An 18830-nucleotide genomic window follows, 5' to 3' on the forward strand; every position below is an offset into this window, starting at 1 on the left:
CTGACTGTTGTTTAGTTTGCATTGATTTTCCCATGAAATAAAGCAGGAAGCCCAAAGCCCCTGGTTATTATTCTGGTTAGAACATGTAAATAGGCCAAAACAAAAACACATTTTACATCAACAAGAGATTATCAATACTAACAAACTGAATAGTGGAAGTAAAGAGCCGCTGGGCAAAGCAGCCTTGGTCCTGGTAGTAGTAGCAGTAGTAGAAATCCTAGTAGTAAAAGTCCACAGTTGTAGTGTGAGTTGTACATGATAAGTACACTAATAATCGAGAGCGTTGGATTTTCCCATGATACAAAGTAAAACAGGAAATCTCACAGTTGTTTTGGAAATAACCAGAGTTTTCCAGAGTCACACCCAGAAGTTTGTTGTCGAAAAAGTCTAAATTAGAGGGATTTTTTTTAGGCAAATGAAAATTAAATTATAGACGCTCAAATCCAGCCACATGCTAAAACCCACTGAGCAGAGCTGAGAAAAAGATTAAAACTGGAACAACTTCAACTCAGAAACACTAAAAGCCCATATTACACTGTTTTCTGATCTGTGCTCTAATGTAGTTTCCTCTTCACAAACAGACCTGGAGATATGTTTTGTTTCATTCACACATATTTAACACAAATCCTGCATATTTAGGATGAGTTCTTCTCTCAAACCAGCACTGAAGTCTACATCAGCACCAAACCAGGATCAAACCAAGACAAGTGTGAACGCAGCCTCAGTTCACTTCACTGTCTCTTATCACCATAAAAGTGAATATCCTTAGTTACCAGACTATTAACAGACTATCACCAGACTATCACCAGAGTATAACCACACAATCACCAGACTAAACTGTATTTTAATAATGAAGTCACTCACCGATGCACATCCTGCCGCTCACGTCCACGGTCATCCCGGGGGGGCACTGACAGAAGAAGGACCCTTGGGTGTTCACACATTTGCCATTGATGCAAACGCCAGGGAAAATCTGACACTCGTCCACATCTGAAAATCAAATATGTATTAATGTCACAGACAAAACGAGAGCATATTTTATTATGAAGCAACAGGGATGTAACAGAATTTGAAGTTGTTTTATGACTTTTATCTATAGCATGAAAGGTGCAATATTTAACTGCCGAACATTGCGCCATAAACATACAGGCACAACACCCCCAGCGCGACATCACTGGACTAAAACAGGACCAGAACTGAAGTCTAGATCAGGACAAAAGCAGGTTTAAACCAGGACTAAACCAAGACTAAACCAGGACTAAACCAAAAGTAAACCAGGACTAAAGCAGGACTAAACCAGGACTAAAACAGGACTAAACCAAGACTAAACCAGGACTAAACCAGGACTAAACCAGGACTAAACCAGGACTAAACCAGGACTAGAACAAGACTAAACTAGGAATAGAATGGGACTAAAACAAGACTAAACCAGGACTAAACCAGGACTAAACCAGGACTAGAACAGAACTAAACCAGGACTAGAACAGGACCAAAACTGTCTACATCTGCACTAATCCTGGTCCCTGGTATCAATAAGCTTAAGTTCCATTTCACATTATCTTGCGTTGTTATTAGTTGTATTCACTAAAGGGCATGTCACCTGTCATTGTGGGCGCTTGGGAATGTTTTTGTTCACTTAAAAACATAAAAAGTGGTGGTTTAAATCTTACCTTCACAGTTATTCCCTCTGACTCTGGCGTAGCCCTTTCCACAGATTGGATCTATAATTCGAAAGGATTGGTTCAATATGTATTTTAACAATAGCGGTTATGTGGTGACATCATTTTATTTGAAAAATGCTCCTAAACATTCAACATCCAACTGAGGCAGAACCATGGGGAGCTTCACTGGCAAAATAAGGAGCTGTGTTGTTAATTTCAGCTCTGTATTTGCTAATCTCTACTGAAATAAATGGTAAAACGCAGCTGTTAACTTGAAAAAACTACCACGTCATGACATCACAAGGTGAAACGGAGCATTTTGAGCTTTGGTAAGGTATGTTTTTGAGGTGGTAAAAGAATTATGGCATGACTTAAAGCTCACAAGAGTCTGTTTTACGTAATATGGGACCATTAAAAGTCAGATATTTCACAGAGTTGCAGACTTTTAACTTTGCTCTTAAACTGCAACAGCTCGTTCACTTTTAAAATTTTGTGCTTTGAGCTTTTACAGAAGAAAACGTCATTTCTCAACACTAATAAAGTTCTAAATGTTGTGATGTCGCGTGCATAACCTCTATACAAACGATACAGATTGTTCCATATATATATTTTGCGTATTTGTACCTTTTTCACACTTGGCGCAGGGGCTGCCCCAGGCCTCTCCGAGCGTCGAGCAGCAGTGGGACTTCAGTGTGGCTCCGTTGATGTTCACCTCACAACGATTGTTAATGATCTTCAGCCAACACGTGCTTTTGGTCGTCTCTGGAAGAAGAAGTGTTTTTAGTTTTTTTTTTTACATATTATATATATCTTAGATGTTATATTGTAAAAAAAAATAAACTTCATATGTAAAAAAACTTCATATTTAAGAAACAAAGTAAGAGAGGCTAGAGTTTCAAAATGAGAATGAAAGGGTTGAGTTGGAAGACAAATATTGAGACAGTTCTCCTATATTTTTTATTTGTGCAGATATTTTGTTCTGCTCTTGTTTTTTTTTTTTTTTTTTTTTATTTATTTTTATTTGTTTATTTTATTGTATTTATTTTGATTTGCTTATTTTTATTTTATTAGTTTATTTATATTGTATTTATTTTATTTGTTTATTTGTATTAATTTATTTGTATTTAATTTATTTATATTTTTGTATTTTTGTTTCTAGTTGATTCATAAATGCAAAACAGTGACGTGTGAAGAGAATTGGTGCAGTGTTGACCAAACGACTTTTATATAATATTTTAGCGTCAAAACATTTCCCAAATTCTCCATTGAAAGGAACGGGATTTCCACTTAACCGGAAGTGCTACGACATAGAAAGTACCGTTTTGCTGCATTTATGGAAAAAGTGGGCCGGTCGGAATAAGGTCAATATTGCAAAACTGTAATAAAAAAGAGCTTCAAAAAGTACAGAAGAAAAAGATAGAGTTGGAAACAGGAGGAACAGGAAACAGAAGTAGTGATGGTTTGAGTTGAGTGAATGGGTTGTTCTTACCGATACACTCGAGCTTGGAGCTGTCCAGGGAGCTGCCCACAGAACAGAGGCAGACGAAGGAGCCCAGGCTGTTCACACAGTCTCCATTGATACAGGGGCTGGACTCACACTCATTCACGTCTGAAACAAACAGAATCCAGATTGTATTTTTGATATAAGTTGGATTGTGTTGATTTAAAGACAACAGCCATATTACATTATTTTCTGACCTGTTCTAATGTTGTTTCCTCATCACAAACGAGGCCTGGAGTTGTGTTTTGTTTCATTCACACATGTTTAACACACAAACCTGCACATTTAGACCCAGTTCTTCTCTCAAACTGCCTGACAAATGCTCAGTTCCACCTTGTGATGTCATCATGTGGCAAGAGAGGAAGTGCTCCACTGTGTTTTTAAACTCCACACACCTTAATTTCTAGAATCATTTGGATCATTTCAGCCCTGAATTTGTCAATCTTCTACTGAGCTAAAGGTAAAAGGAGCTGTTAAAAAACTGTTGAAAACTACCACTTCATGACATCACAAGGTGTAACAGATCGTTTTGAGCTTTGGAGATGTTACAGACTAATAATAAAGTGTTACTCAAACATGTGTGAATGAAACAAAACACAACTCTAGGTCTGTTTTTGAGGAGGAAACAGCATTAGAACACGACTTAAAGCTACAAGAGACAATTTTGTGTAATATCGGACCTTTGAAATTCAAATCATTTAAGAAAATAACTTTAAAATCCTGTAATAAAATGAAACATATTGATAAAAAGTGCCAATATATATGTTACAAAATAAAAAGTAAAGGAAAAACCATTACCCCATAGTATAATTAAAGCATATACATAGAAATTTGTAATCAGTCTGACCTTCGCAGACGTCGGTTCGGGAGTCAAAGTTGTATCCTTTGGGACACTGACAGGTGAAACCGCCGGGAGTGTTTCTGCAGAGGCCGTTTTCACACAAGCGCCGGTTCAACAGACACTCGTCAATATCTGAAAGACAAGCAGATTTAAAAGGATGTCCTGAAGGATGCTGGGTAATCATGGTTAGTGTTGTCAAAATGCATCTTTAAACTTAAACTTGAGTTAAATCCGAACGCTAACGCTAAGTAAAAAGAAATATGCTTGATACGCTGCGCTAATTTTATAACAGGGATTATAAGCTGTACTGGCAAAACTTCCACAGTATCTCATGTCCCTGATTCAGTTTAATTCTCATCATTACCAGGTCTGAGGAGAGACTGAATGTGGTACTATAAACACAGCGAGGGAAAACTGGCTTTAAATTTTACACCCCTCATTTAAGGAACACTCTCATAAACTCAAACTAAACTGTGTAATTCCCTTAAGTGAATTTAAACACACTATATCTGTCATCCTCTCAGACCGTTGTAATTGTTTTAACTGAAGCCTGAGGACCAAACGTTCAGTAAATATTTAAATGAACGTTTTACTGTGCGTTTTATTATTAATTGTAAATGTTTTATGTTTTAACTGTTTACTCAGGACTCTCTTGTCAATGAGATGCAGCTTAATGGGACTTCCAAATAAAATTAAATAAATAAAAAAGTCATTTTCAAAACAAACACAAAAAAATTACATACTTTCTTTAATATTATGTAGATCTGGGCTTATACTAGACCTGACAGAGATCAAGACTATTTAAAAACTCAAATTCTAAATCAAATCAAATTAAAAAGAAACATCTTAAAAACACATCCTGAGTTGCTGTATTGTAAAAGTGAACCATGTGACTTGTGATGTTTTTTGTCCAACTTAGACAAAGACCCATATCAATATATTCTTTTGGTTTCACATCTGTGTAATCCCTCAGTCGTTCAGGTCTGATCCATCATAAAAGCCAAAGATAAATCTATCAACTGGACAAAAAGTTGTATGAGTGAAGACGTTTAGCTGCTCATACAAGCAGCTTCTTCAGTTCTGGTCAGATTACTGCTGGACACTGCCTAATATCTGTCTGAAGGGAGGAGCTAACTACACTGAAACTGGAAACAGCTAAAAAAAAACAGCTATTGTTTCAGCCTAAATGGGCCTACATTCAGCCTTAATGGGTCTAATGGCTCGCTCTATTGTTCTCTTTGTTCTCTTTGTTTGCTTTGGGTCTGTGGATGGAGTTATAGATGGGGAACAGGTGATGTCTAAGGCCCCCTTAGACATCACCTGTGCTTCTTTAACTCCCCTCTCAAACCATTTCTTTTCTCTGGCTCAGATCTGAGCCTCACTGTCTTCAAAGGAGTGGTCAGTGTCTTTGAGATGGAAATGAACAGCATACTGTGGTCCTGAGCTGCTCTTGTGACATGTCGGTACATTCTCTGATGGAGTGGCTGCTTAGTTTCTCCGCTCACTGCACTCTTCACTACGCTGAATGGACTAGACCACATTACTTTGCTTATGGCTCAGAGTTTTGTTCTTAGGGTGAAGCAGTTTCTGTCTTAAAGTGTTTTGGGGGTGTGTTTGAAAAAGACAGGAATCTCATACTGTCTGAAAGTTCTCTGAGGTTTTTCAGACACACCCACTGTGTAAGGAATAGTTACACCTTTTCTTCTAGGTTCAGATTCCCTGTTTTTTTTAGCTCTCTTAGATCTATTGAAGATTGCCCATGTTTTGGTTTCATAGTCACAAAAAAGCATAATTCTATATACACACTCACCCATGCAGTTTTTCCCTGCAGGATCAACCTCAAATCCTTCATTACAGGTGCACTTATAGGTCCTCAGCATGTTCTCACACACTCCGTTCTGGCAGATGTCCGGGTCAAGCGCGCACTCGTTAATATCTGTAAACAAAAAAATATTAAAACGTTCACAAATGCAGTCGTTCTATTCAAAATCCAAATTCTCCTCTTACCTCTCCCATCTCCGGTGATGCCTCCTCCATTGGGACACAAGGCCAGAAACTCAGCTACAACAGGAACAGACAGAGAGCAGTTTATAAACATGGAACTGACAAAAATACAGCAAAAGTTTAAGCTTTAAACAATCAGCTAATATCCAATTGTGTGTATTAATAACCATATATCATTCCGGTTAAGTTTATAATTTTACTTCCTGGTTGGACGCAGGCAGCAGATATGACACATGTGGACAATATACAAATGTAATACATCGCTTAAGGGAAGATAGCAGAAGTTAGCATTTCTTATCTGTAGCCCCTCTCATCTCAGGAATGTGTGACCCCCACTCTGGGAGGGGTATAAAACATTGGTGCAATCTCACCTTGTTTAGACTCTGCTTTAGACACTACTACCTAGACTCTGCTTTAGACACCGGTAAGGACACTACTGACTTGACTCTGCTTTAGACCCTACTCCCTAGACTCCGCTTAGGACACTACTCCCTAGGCTCCACTTTAGACTCTGCTTTAGACACTATTCCCTAGACTCCGCTTTAGACTCCGCTTTAGACTCTGCTTTAGACTCCGCTTTAGACTCCGCTTTAGATTCTGCTTTAGACTCTGGTTTAGACTCTGCTTTAGACACTACTCCCTAGACTCTGCTTTAGACACTATTCCCTACTATTCCCTAGACTGAACTTTAGACTCCACTTCAAACTCTGCTTTAGACACTATTCCCTAGACTCCGCTTTAGACTCCGCTTTAGACTCCGCTTTAGACTCCGCTTTAGACTCCACTTCAGACTCCGCTTTAGACTCCGCTTTAGACTCCACTTCAGACTCCGCTTTAGACTCCGCTTTAGACTTCACTTCAGACTCTGCTTTAGACACTATTCCCTAGACTCCGCTTTAGACTTCACTTCAGACTCTGCTTTAGACACTATTCCCTAGACTCCGCTTTAGACTCCGCTTTAGACTCCACTTCAGACTCCGCTTTAGACTCCGCTTTAGACTTCACTTCAGACTCTGCTTTAGACACTATTCCCTAGACTCTGCTTTAGACTCCTCTTTAGACTCTGCTTTAGACTCCTCTTTAGACTCTGCTTTAGACTCTGCTTTAGACCAGGGGTCACCAACCTTTTTTAATCTGAGAGCTACTTTATGGGCACTGAGTCATACGAAGGGCGACCAGTTTGAGACGCTCTTCTGAAATAACACATTTTCTCAGTTTGCCTTTAGTTATACATTATTAATAATGATAAATGATAATCATCTATGTGAACACACTGATCATGTTGCAAGACACTGATCACATTAATGATTTCTCAAAATAATTATCAACAATGAGCAAGGAGGGAAACAGATATCAGTATTCAGCACTTTAACTTTACTAATCTTAGTAATTGTTAAATTTCCAGATGACACTTATATCACTACATCTCAAAGGAAAAGTGTCCCATTTTCACTATCCATTGACAAACCTTTTTAACAAAACATAAATAATATACATTGCACCGTATTTCATAAAGTTATCAATTATGTAATGTTAAAGAAAAATAAGCTTACATATTTTTAAATAAATCTCGGTTGCGTTGTGTGACTTTTTCACCGGTGTCGTGAAAAAAGTCTGTTGTTTACCCAAAGCTGTGTTTAGCTCTGGGCTTGTTCTGCCCATAGTGTGCGTCCCCGTGGGGAGTGCGCGCCCCCATGGGGAGTGCGCGTCCCCGTGGGGAGTTAGTGTGGAGTTTTGTGAGACGTAGTGAAGTGTCCCTCCACATTGTGCCGCTTTGCCGTCACCACAGTCGCTCCGCAGATGAGATACGCGCAGGTTTCTTTTACAGTCTTAAATCGTTGTGAAAGTGATCTCTTTATTTTCTACCATGTTTTGGAGTAAGAAACTGCATTCAGTGCATCCTCACAGCGCAGAGCGAGCGGAGCACTGGTTTTGTCACGCGCACAATACTGAGTTTTGAAGTGAGTAGGTCAAAGTTCACCTTAACTTATCTAAACTTCACATATAATAAACATATGTTTAAGATATTGTAATTTTTAAGTCTATATAAACGCAAGGTTGATAAAAAACTGAGTAAAATTAAATTTTAGATGCAGCTCATTAGTGAGTTGTGCTATTTTTAGAACCGGTCTGCGGGTGACTCATGTGGGGCTTGGGGGCAACATGGCGCCCGCGGGCACAGGGTTGGTGACCCCTGCTTTAGACAATACTCCATAGACTCCGCTTTAGACTCTGTTTTGAAATTTGCCGGACACTGCCTTTAACCCGTCTATATTGCTGTAAGTGACAATAAAGATCTACAGAGTGATCCCTGAGACTTTGCGCCTGTTCTTCATGCAACAGAACAGAAACCAACACACACATTGAGGTAAAACTGTTACCTAGCAACTACCATTTTGCAAATTTATACAAGTTTAAATTGCACAAAAGTCATGATTAGACAAAAAATAATAATTATAACATCTTTATTTAGAGTAGTGAATGTTTTAACTGCTAGAAAAATGCCTGTTCCTCCATTTTGGATGAGTTTCCAGTGTTGACGGCTTAGGTAGACGTATTCCATTTTAGAACTTAGCGCTACTTCCTGTATTTTTGCACTTTTCGTCTTAGTAATATTTTTTTCCACCAACTGCCGCTTAACCAATGCAAAGCTATGGTCAATATTTACCACAGGTACTATCCCACAAAACCCAGGAATAATTCTAAAAACCTGAAGCTGTCACATGCATTTTGAGCAATATGTTTTAATTTGAACTCATGTGAGGAGAGACGTGGGATTGCATTAGTTTGAGTGTTCTCACGAGAGCTTTGCGGTGGGCAGGGTTGGCACGGCTCTCCGTAGGCATACTCCGAGTTGGCACAGCAGCACTCGGACTTGGTCACTGCCCCGAAGAGCGGTCGAATGCACTGCCCTCGCTTGTATCCGCCATAACAGGAGCTGCGCATGTGTGTGTCTGCACCAGAAAATCAAAACAGTGTGTGAGAAATGAGACGTTCAAAAGGCCCATTTTAGACTATTCTCTGTGTTATAATGTTGTTTCCTCATCACAAACAGACCTGGAGTTGTGTTTTGTTTCATTCACACATGTTTAACACACAAACCCTGTACATTTACAACAGAAAATGCTCTGTTCCACCTTGTGATGTCATGTGGTAATACAGGAAGTGCTCCAGTGTGTTTTTAAACTCCAGACACCTTCACTAGAATCATCTGGATCATTTCAGCGACTGGAATAGGCAATCTTCTACTAAACTAAAGGTTAAATTTAGCTGTTAACTTGAAAACTACCTCTTCATGACATCACAAGGTGGAACAGAGCATTTTCTCCTGACTAAACTGTGTATATGGTGTTTAAATATTAATTATCTACCTTCCATATCCAGTTTTTGGTCATTTTTGTACAAACTAGGTCAATTTACAGCTTTCTTGAATCTGTGTGCCTGAATTGGCCTCTGTGATATCAAGTACTTGGTAACATCACAAAAGACTACCCTGATTACAGCCAGGTGTTTCTCATTAAAAACACCTGGCTGCATGGGCGAAGTCTGAAGTGTGGATAGCTGTTAGACCAATCACACTGCTCCTTATACCTCCAGACCCCGCCCCTCCTCCCCCCTCATTCTCCCCTTTAGTCCTCCAGACCCCGCCCCTCTCCCCTGTAGTCCTCCAGACCCCGCCCAGTTTAGCAGCTCTATTTGAAGTTTAGGTGTTCCGACTTTAAGATGAAAAAGACGAGGCATTTGAATCGGACAAACAAACGTGGCACAAACCCACACTTGTTCTGTGGAATATGCAAGAATCTGCAGCATTTTTGTCGACTGAGATCATCTTGGCAAAACTAATGCAAACAAGTCACACAACAATGCACATGATCAAAATCTCATGGCTGCTGGAAAACGCGAGACAAAAACCCTACCCCATTAATTTCTCTGTGTGGTGTTCAATATGAATCATGATCAAAGCAAAACTACAATTTGAATGAGTGAAAAACTACAAAACTGTTCTATTCTAAGGGTGAGATCTCTGTTCTTCGTCACAAACATACCTGAAGTTGTGTTTTCTTTCATTCACATGTGTTTAAGTTTTTCTCTCAAACTGAAAACACTCTGTTCCACCTTGTGATGTCATCATGTGGTAATACAGGAAGTGCTCCACTGTGTTTTTAAACTCCACACACCTTCACTAGAGTCATTTGGATCATTTCAGCCCTGGATTTTTGAAACTCTACTGAATGAAAGGTAAAATGTCGCTGATAACTTGAAAACTATCACTTCATGACATCACAAGGTGCAACAGAGCATTCTGAGCTTTGGCGATGTTACAGACTAATAATAAAGTGTTACTCAAACATGTGAATGAAACAAAACACAACTCCAGGTCTGTTTTTGATGAGAAAACAACATTATAACATGGTTTAAACCTCACAAGAGTCAGTTTTGTGTCATACAGGACCTTAATACTGAATACTAAATGACCTGGAGTAGTCATAGTATCATTATTATTATTTTAGTGGTAGTATTTCCCAGAATGCCGCAGTGACTCACCTACACAGACGCGCCCGTCCAGGCCCACTGCCATCCCGGCCATGCACTCACACCTGAAGGAGCCCTCGGTGTTCACACAGTGCCCGTTCATACACATCCCCGGAGTCTCACACTCGTCGATGTCTGAAACACAGAGAGAGTTTTAATATGTTTGTTATTAAAGTAAAGGCTGTGGTTTAGGATCCTCATAGCAAATATCTCCTTTTGCATTTGACCCCTCATCCGTAATACCAAAACCAACAGCGGGTTAGCCTGTGTCACGCCTTTAAAGTCCTTTTTTTGGAACGTCTGTGGGAAAAATGAATGGGAAATTTACTTCTGGATCCAGAGCGGGGCTGTTGAGCTCCATTGATGGCTTCAATTCACTTTACATTGAAAAACCGTGGCCCCTCTCTCTTTCCGGGAGGCACCTACTCCTTACTAAACCATCGGTACGGGAGGGGTATTACATTCACCAGTCTTGCTCTGGATTGGCTCTTTGGTTGCTATGATACTCACGATTGCTGCTAGCCTCAATGAGCTTCGTTTGACTTGAGCAGAACTGCAGAATCTTGTGCTTTAAACATGGACTGTATAAAGAAGTGGTCTGAGGGAGTGTGACGTGACTGGTTTTCTAATACTGTTGATTTGATTTTCTTGTTTTATATATAAATGGACATAGCTAACCTGCTAGCCACTGAATTCCAAATAGAAAGTGAGCATGGGAGCGCTTCCGGTTCCTTCGACTTGTCATTTTGGTCTTAAATGTTCGTATAAACCCGCTCTACATGATCCTTGTATTTTTATGTTGCTATTTTGTCCGTAAATCAAGATATGAACATTAATAACAGACAAATCAGGCGCCTTCTTTCCCTGAGGTCGCTCCTCTTAGCGTTAGCAACAGGTTTGATTGACAGCGTTGCTAAGTGCCAGCGTTACATTCAACAGCCTCGCTCCAGATTGGCTCTTTGGTTGCTATGATACTCACGCTCCAAATTAGCCGCAATAACTGCTAGCGTCGATCAGCTTCATTTGACTGGAGCCTAACGCTATAGCTAACGTCACGCTTCCTCAGTCCACTTCTTCACACAGTCCACGGCTCATATGCTAGTTCTCTGTTGCCGTGGCGACTCCTTTTTTTTCCCCCTTGGATCCGTTTTTTCTTTCTGCTTAATTCAAGGCGAGTAAATTATAAGCTATCTAACCCAACCCCAAACCCCAACTCAGGTTTTTTTATCTCGCCGAAGATCAACATTTGCGAAACCGACCCCAGTTCAAACCCATAACATGAAATGATCCCAAACTAATTAGCCGGCGATGGAACAAACCGAACCGCGAGCCTGAACACTGCCGCGCTTTGAGCTAAAACCATTCGTTTCTTTCTGTCTCCAAAACGTCCAGTTGGCGTGGAGAAACGTGTGGAAGTAATGGTTTGTTTTGTCTAAGCGTGTTGAAGGATACAGACTCAAACACTCAAACCACAGGTCCCTTAAGAAAACCTATTTCACAAATGACTGCCGACATCAGCACACGTTTCCACACCCTCGTCTGGTGTTTGTTTACTTTGGACCACAAAGCCGAGCCAGAGTCTGAGATCAAGGCTACGGACCCAAACGCTAACTTGGCAAAGAGGTATTTTGTGTTTTTAAATATAAAAAGCCGTCATTAATTTTGCTCAATTAATGATTTCACGCTCCATGGTAACATTAACAACGCGTTTCTGGATAGACTTTTACTACACGGCCGAATGAGTTTCCATTTAAAGTCACATGGAGTTAGACTGAGAAACTTTTCCAATGAGGGATCGGTCACCGAGGAGTCGTTGATTTGCCTAGAATAATCCGTAATATGGCCTTACGCTTTGTTTTTTGCGTTTTCATCTGTTACATTTGTCTTTTATTGTTCAAAATTACTCTTACTACAAGTGGGCTCTCCTATCCACAGATCTAACGAGTGATTTGACCTGCTTGTGTCCATGGAGATAGATACGATTAACGCCGTACAGTGAAACCTTCCAGACAAAGCAATAACAGCTCCGTAAACAGGTAGGTGGGCCCATAAAAGTTAAACTGCGGATCTTTAAAAAAAATCATGCATGGTATAATTGTTTCAGAGTTGTATTTGGAGTGATTCATGTTTGAGTAATCTTTATTAATCTCTTATTTTCAAGACGCCATTTTTCCCCCGTTTAACCTCCACCCCTACACGCCCACTGTGACGTACACGCACACTGTGACGTACACTCCCACTGTTTTAATCGTTGATACTCGTAGGATTCCTCAGCGTTGCGTCGTCGTTTTGGTACAAATTTTTTTAAAATCTGCTACTCTTTAGTGTGATGTGCAGCTGTCCATAGGGGGCGCTGACAGTTACAGGGCTCTTTGTTGTGATGACGTTTACGGTGGAGTCAGCTCCCATTGGACTTGTTTCTTTAATTACGTCGTTTTTTAGATGGATATTGTGATTTAAAATGTGCAAAGTATAACATAATGATCCACAGGTGTCACAGATTATAACAGACACAAGCACAATAGGGCGGATTTAAATAATTGAATAAACCGTTTATTGACTTCTGCTTTTAATTCTGTGTCGTCCACTCCCTGTATCATCAGAATGTGTTAGAAGGTTCATTCCAGGCTACTTACTGCAATTTTCGACTTTTTTTCAAACTTCTACGGGGTATTAAAGAGGCGATACTTATTTCTATGTTGTATTAACTGTAACACATCACATATTTAGATCCATGTTTCCTTTTATTGTTTTGAAAATGCTAAATTTGTCTAAAACAACGTATTAACATGTTTTTTAAGTTTCACTTTCGTTTTTACCGCTCTGAGTTCACCTTCACAGCGCTGTCACATTACAATCAGCGTTAATGAAACTACTGCACATCACACCAGGTTTGTGAAGTTGTAGTGTGTTGTTTTGTGTCATGTTTTTGTATATTTATGGGGAATTGTCATGTGGGAGCATGGGTGATGTAGACTTGTGAGCGGAGTCTTGTACAAATCTTACAGCTAACCATAAGGAGGGTTTGAATAGGGACTGGGAGAGATCACTGGATTACTCAAACATGTATGGATGACATCTAAAACCTCTTTAGACATGTTTTTGATAAGGGAACAGCATTATAACATGAGATAACGCTCCAGAAAGTCGACTTTTCATCATACGTCTGCTTTAAGTCTAGTTTGGGACTGCTTTAATTCCCCTCTCCGCACATGCACAGCTGCTCTGCCAGGACGTTCAGGGGTTTTCCAGCAGATTTTCGGGGGGATTTTTCAACGAGAGTGCAAAGGCGTGCTCGCTACATGCCAGGGACTATAGACGTTACAAGCTGAGAATAAGAGTCAGAGGAAACATTTGGCTCCAAACCAATGTAATGATGCAGACAGTGAGGATTCTACACGCTCTATAAAGTATCGTGATGTGTTCATGGACCCACCGACACACATGCGCCCGCTCGTGTCCAGCAAGTATCCAGGTTTACAGATGCACTTGAAGCTCCCGTCCTCGTTTATACACAGGCCGTTCAAGCACATGTTTCGGATCAGACACTCGTCCTGGTCTGTGGAAGAAGAGATGTTTCAGATCTATGGGAATTTGACTTAGATTTATTTATACAGGCAGACACAATGAGAGCACTTAGAGTCTCTTTTGTCTGTTTAAATCATTAAAAACTGGAGCAGGTGTGATTATAAATGTTCATCTGCACATTATTAAAAGGCTGCAGTGGTGCAAATCTGTCCAGTTTGACTTGTCCTTCAAATCTGTTTCATTTTTCTGAAGCGAAACAGCCAAAAGTTTGGGGTTTTTTTCAATTTCAGTCCTAGAGCAGACAGTTTTTAGACGAAGACAATCGTGAGATCTTGGATTAAAAGTTCTACTCCACCTCTGCTCTTCCCCCTCTCCCCAATACTCCTCCTCCTCCTCTCTCCTGCTCTCTCTCCTCAATCTTTCCCTCTCTCTTCCTCCTCATCCTCTCTCCTCCTTTCCTCTTTCTCTCTCCTCCTCCCTCCCTCTCGCTTCCTCTCCTCTTTCTCACCTCACCTCCTCTCCTGTCCTCTCCTCTTTTTGTCTCTTTCTCTCTGCTACTCCCTCCCTCTCTCCTCCTCTCCTCTTTCGCTCTGCTCCTCTCTCTGTCTCCTCCTCTCTCTGTCTCCTCCTCTCTCTCCCTCTCTCCTCTATCTCTCCCTGTCTCCTCCTCCTTTGCTCAGTTTTTAGCCATAGACCATCATGCGATATTGTATTACAAAATGTATTTATAAAGGATTACAACAATAGACTGACTCAATATCTCACCTGTGTGTTGGACTTTGACACACTAAAAACTGAGCGATAGCGTGGAGAAGAAGAGAGAAAGAGGAGAGGAGGAGCGAGGAAGAGCGAGGAAAAGAGAGGGAGAGGAGGAGAGGAGAGAGGGAGTGAGAAGAGGAGAGGAGCAGAGGGAAAGAGGAGAGGAGGAGAGAGAGAGCGACTGAGGGGTAGGGAGAAGGTGAGAGAGGAGAGGAGCAGATAGAAGAAGGAGAAGATGAGAGAGGGAGTGAGAGGACAAGACGGACGAAGGAAGAAAGAAACAGGAGAAGATGAGAGAGGGAGGGAAGAAGAGAGAGATAGAGGAGAGAGGGAGAGAGAGGAGGAGACAGAGAGAGGAGCAGAGCAAAAGAGGAGAGGAGGAGAGAGGGAGGAGCAGAGAGAAAGAGGAAAGGAGGAGAGAGGAAGAGACAAAAAGAGGAGAGGATAGGAGAGGCATGAGAGAAAGAGTAAGGGAGGAGAGGAGGTGAGAAAGAGGAGAGGAAGCAAGAGGGAGGGAGGAGCAGAGAGAAAGAGGAACGGAGGAGAGAGGATGAGGAGGAAGAGAGAGGGAGAGAAGAGGTAAAGATTGAGGAGAGAGAGCAGGAGAGAGGAGGAGGAGTATTGGGGAGAGGGGGAAGAGCAGAGGTGGATTGTCTACGTCTGAAAACTGGCCGCAGTAAAACCATATGAACAGAGTAATCGCATGAATCTGAGTTCTTTTGGCCTGTTCTGATTTCATCTTAAACTCAAACTCTTTCAGACCTTGACAGTTCTTCCCGTCGGTGGAGATCTCAAAGCCGGCGTTGCACACACAGTGGAAGCTGCCCTCCGTGTTCACACAGCGCCCGTTGTTGCAGATGCGTCCATTTGCCACGCATTCATCCAGATCTGGAAACAAAACAGCATAAGACTTTTCCTGTGAGTGTGGAGCCGAGCCAAAGTGAGCCTGATCTCAAGTACTAAAGGAAATACTACAATCTGACCATGAGTTACACTGGGAAAGTGAATGTTTGGGTCCATGATTTGGGAAAAACGTGAAGTAATTTGTAATGTATATACAAATGTTTAAGTTTAAGGCCTTTTTAACTTTACAGTGTATTATTTTCAAGACCTTGGTAAACATTTTCACATTTTTATACAGCGTTTTTCCACCTTCAAGTCACTCAAAGTGCTTTACATCAAGAAAACACTCACGCATTCATACACCAATGTACACAGACACTGGGGGCGAGGAGGGTTAAGTGTCTTGCCCAAGGACACAACGACAGAACAGACCGCACAACCAACAAGGTTTACGTCAAGACAGAAAAAAAAAAAGTGAAGAAGTCAGACTCTTGGAGTGGGATTTTGATGAGCCATGTTAACCTAGTGAATTATTCATAAACAACAGTAGCAACGTTGGTAGAGCATTTGCCCACTAATCCAAAGGTCAGTGGTTCAAATCCTGACCTCAATGTAAACATCTGTCTCTGTGTCTTTGGGCAAGATACTTCTTAACCCACGATCGCCCCCAGTGTTGTGTGAATGTGTGAGTGTTTCCTCAATGGAAAGGTGGAAATATATGATTTTTACCATAAAAATAACAACAATTTTCTTGTCAGGACTTTACCAAAAACAGAACTGAAAAATTTTCCTAAGATGAACTAAACCAGAATTAAAACAAAGCAAAAACTCTGATATTTTTGTCCTCGTATTTCACTTTTCTATGTAAAAAAAAAAGGCAGTGTTTATAGAGTGTTTGTCCCCTGAGCCGAAGGTTGCCGGTTCAAATCCCACTCTCAACACAAACATCACTGGTTGAGCAATGACCATGCACTGACCCACAGGTTGACGGTGCGATTCCAGCTCCCACAGATGAACACTGTCATTGTGTCCTTGGGCAAGACACTTCTTAAAGCGCTTGAAGGTGGAAAAGCGCTGGATAAAACCAACCAACGATGTTTACTTCAATATCGAGATTTGAACCGCTGACTTTCGGATCAGTGGGCAAACGCTCTACCAACTGAGCTACTATCGTTAAGAATAACTCACTAGGTTAACATGACCCATCAAAATCCCACTAAAACAGTCTGATTTCTTCACTTTTTTAATCAGAATTGAGCACATTATTCTGCTACAGATATGCAAATTCATGAGGCCTAACGTCTGTACATGTGTTTGAACTTGTTTTGGTCAGCGCACTCGTACCTCTGCACTCGGTTCTCGTCGCCGTGGTCTGAAATCCAGCTGGACACTGACAAATGTACGATCCAGGAGTGTTCACACAGTCCCCATGAACGCACGGGTTCCTCTCACACTCGTCTTCATCTGAAACACGACAGAACAGACAAGATCACACACAACGTCCACTTTATGTGACCTTAAAAGCAGCTGGTTTGGTTTGTGGGCTTCGATAGTCATTTCCTGAACATTAATAATAAAATATAATACATTTACTCATGGCGATTTATCACAAAAATAGCCAAATGTGTTCCTCGAAGTCTGAACTCTGCTCCAAACCACAGTCCGCACGATTTTAATGATAGAGGTTTGGCTGTGGGAGGAGGTATTTACTTCTATGTGGTATTAAAGAAGAGGTATTTTACTTCTATGCGGTATTAAAGAGGAGGTATTTACTTCTATGGGGTATTAAAGAGGAGGTATTTTACTTCTATGTGGTATTAAAGAGGAGGTATTTACTTCTATGGGGTATTAAAGAGGAGGTATTTTACTTCTATGTGGTATTAAAGAGGAGGTATTTTACTTCTATGTGGTATTAAAGAGGAGGTATTTACTTCTATGGGGTATTAAAGACGAGGTATTTACTTCTATGGGGTATTAAAGAGGAGGTATTTTACTTCTATGTGGTATTAAAGAAGAGGTATTTTACTTCTATGTGGTATTAAAGAAGAGGTATTTTACTTCTATGGGATATTAAAGAGGAGGTATTTTACTTCTTTGCAGTATTTTACTTCTATGGGGTATTAAAGAGGAGGTATTTTACTTCTTTGCAGTATTTTACTTCTATGTGGTATTAAAGAGGAGGTATTTTACTTCTACGGGGTATTAAAGAGGAGATATTTACTTCTATAGGGTATTAACTGTAACACATCACATATTTAGATCTCCGTGTTTCCTTTTATTGTTTTGAAAAGGGCCCAGGAGAGATCTCTAGATTACTCAAACATGCATGAATGACATATAAAACCTCTTCAGACATGTTTTTGGTGAGAGAAAGCTCAAAAAAGTCGATTTTGCAGAATACCTCCACTTTAAAACGACTCAAGCGTAACATGGACAATTGGAAATGATCTTGATCTTGCTTCAAATTCAAAATATAGTCTTGAATATAATTGATTTAAAAGTATTTCACAGTGTTAGGACTCACCGATACACTCTCCACGCCCGTCCAGCCTGAAGCCCATGTTACATTCGCACCTGTACCCGATGGCGCTGGGGACGGGGATGCACCTGCCGTTCAGACACAGGTTCCTGTACGCCTGGCACATGTTTGTGATGTTCTGAGTCTGGATTATGACAGGGCCTGAACGAACAAGGGAAACAGGCTCAACAAACAACTCATGGATCATTATGTACAGTAACCAGCTGTGAGGAAAAGGAAAATGTGTTAGTAAATGTTTATCAGCCACGTACACAATAAATAAATAATAATAAATAAATAAAAATTTATTAATTAATTAAGAAATAACAATAAAATAAACAAATTACATTAAATTAAAAAACAAAATTAAATTAAATTAAAATAAAAAAACAAAATTAAATGTAATTAATTTAAAAAACATTTAAATACAACTAATTTAAAACAAAAATAAAATAAGAAAATGAAATAAAATTAAATAAAGATTTAACAGAAACTTAAAAAAAATTAATAAAAACAACAATTAAATGCAAGTAAAACAAAAACAAAATTTAATAAAAACTATAAGTAAATAAAAATAACTAATACACTAATGCAAGGATGTGACAAGCAAAGCCCACTTTACCCAAATACAGCTTTTATCCG

The 18830-nt window shown here is 40.1% G+C and overlaps 1 protein-coding gene across 1 annotated transcript in view; it reads right to left on the reverse strand.

Moving 5' to 3' along the window:
• The window catches only part of fbn1 (fibrillin 1), a 191416-nt gene that overhangs the window by 93858 nt on the left and 78728 nt on the right, over positions 1-18830 (reverse strand). The window contains exons 12-24 of the mRNA XM_033983222.2: positions 18195-18350; positions 17015-17134; positions 15590-15715; positions 13977-14099; positions 10553-10675; positions 8809-8961; positions 6011-6064; positions 5814-5939; positions 4010-4135; positions 3151-3270; positions 2286-2423; positions 1671-1721; positions 865-990 (exon numbers count right to left, since the gene is read on the reverse strand). Coding sequence (XP_033839113.1) covers positions 865-990; positions 1671-1721; positions 2286-2423; positions 3151-3270; positions 4010-4135; positions 5814-5939; positions 6011-6064; positions 8809-8961; positions 10553-10675; positions 13977-14099; positions 15590-15715; positions 17015-17134; positions 18195-18350 — 1542 coding nt within the window. The remainder of the gene's footprint in view (positions 1-864; positions 991-1670; positions 1722-2285; positions 2424-3150; positions 3271-4009; positions 4136-5813; positions 5940-6010; positions 6065-8808; positions 8962-10552; positions 10676-13976; positions 14100-15589; positions 15716-17014; positions 17135-18194; positions 18351-18830) is intronic.

The sequence above is a fragment of the Periophthalmus magnuspinnatus genome, chromosome 3, assembly GCF_009829125.3.
Source record: "Periophthalmus magnuspinnatus isolate fPerMag1 chromosome 3, fPerMag1.2.pri, whole genome shotgun sequence".
Lineage (NCBI taxonomy): Eukaryota > Metazoa > Chordata > Actinopteri > Gobiiformes > Gobiidae > Periophthalmus > Periophthalmus magnuspinnatus.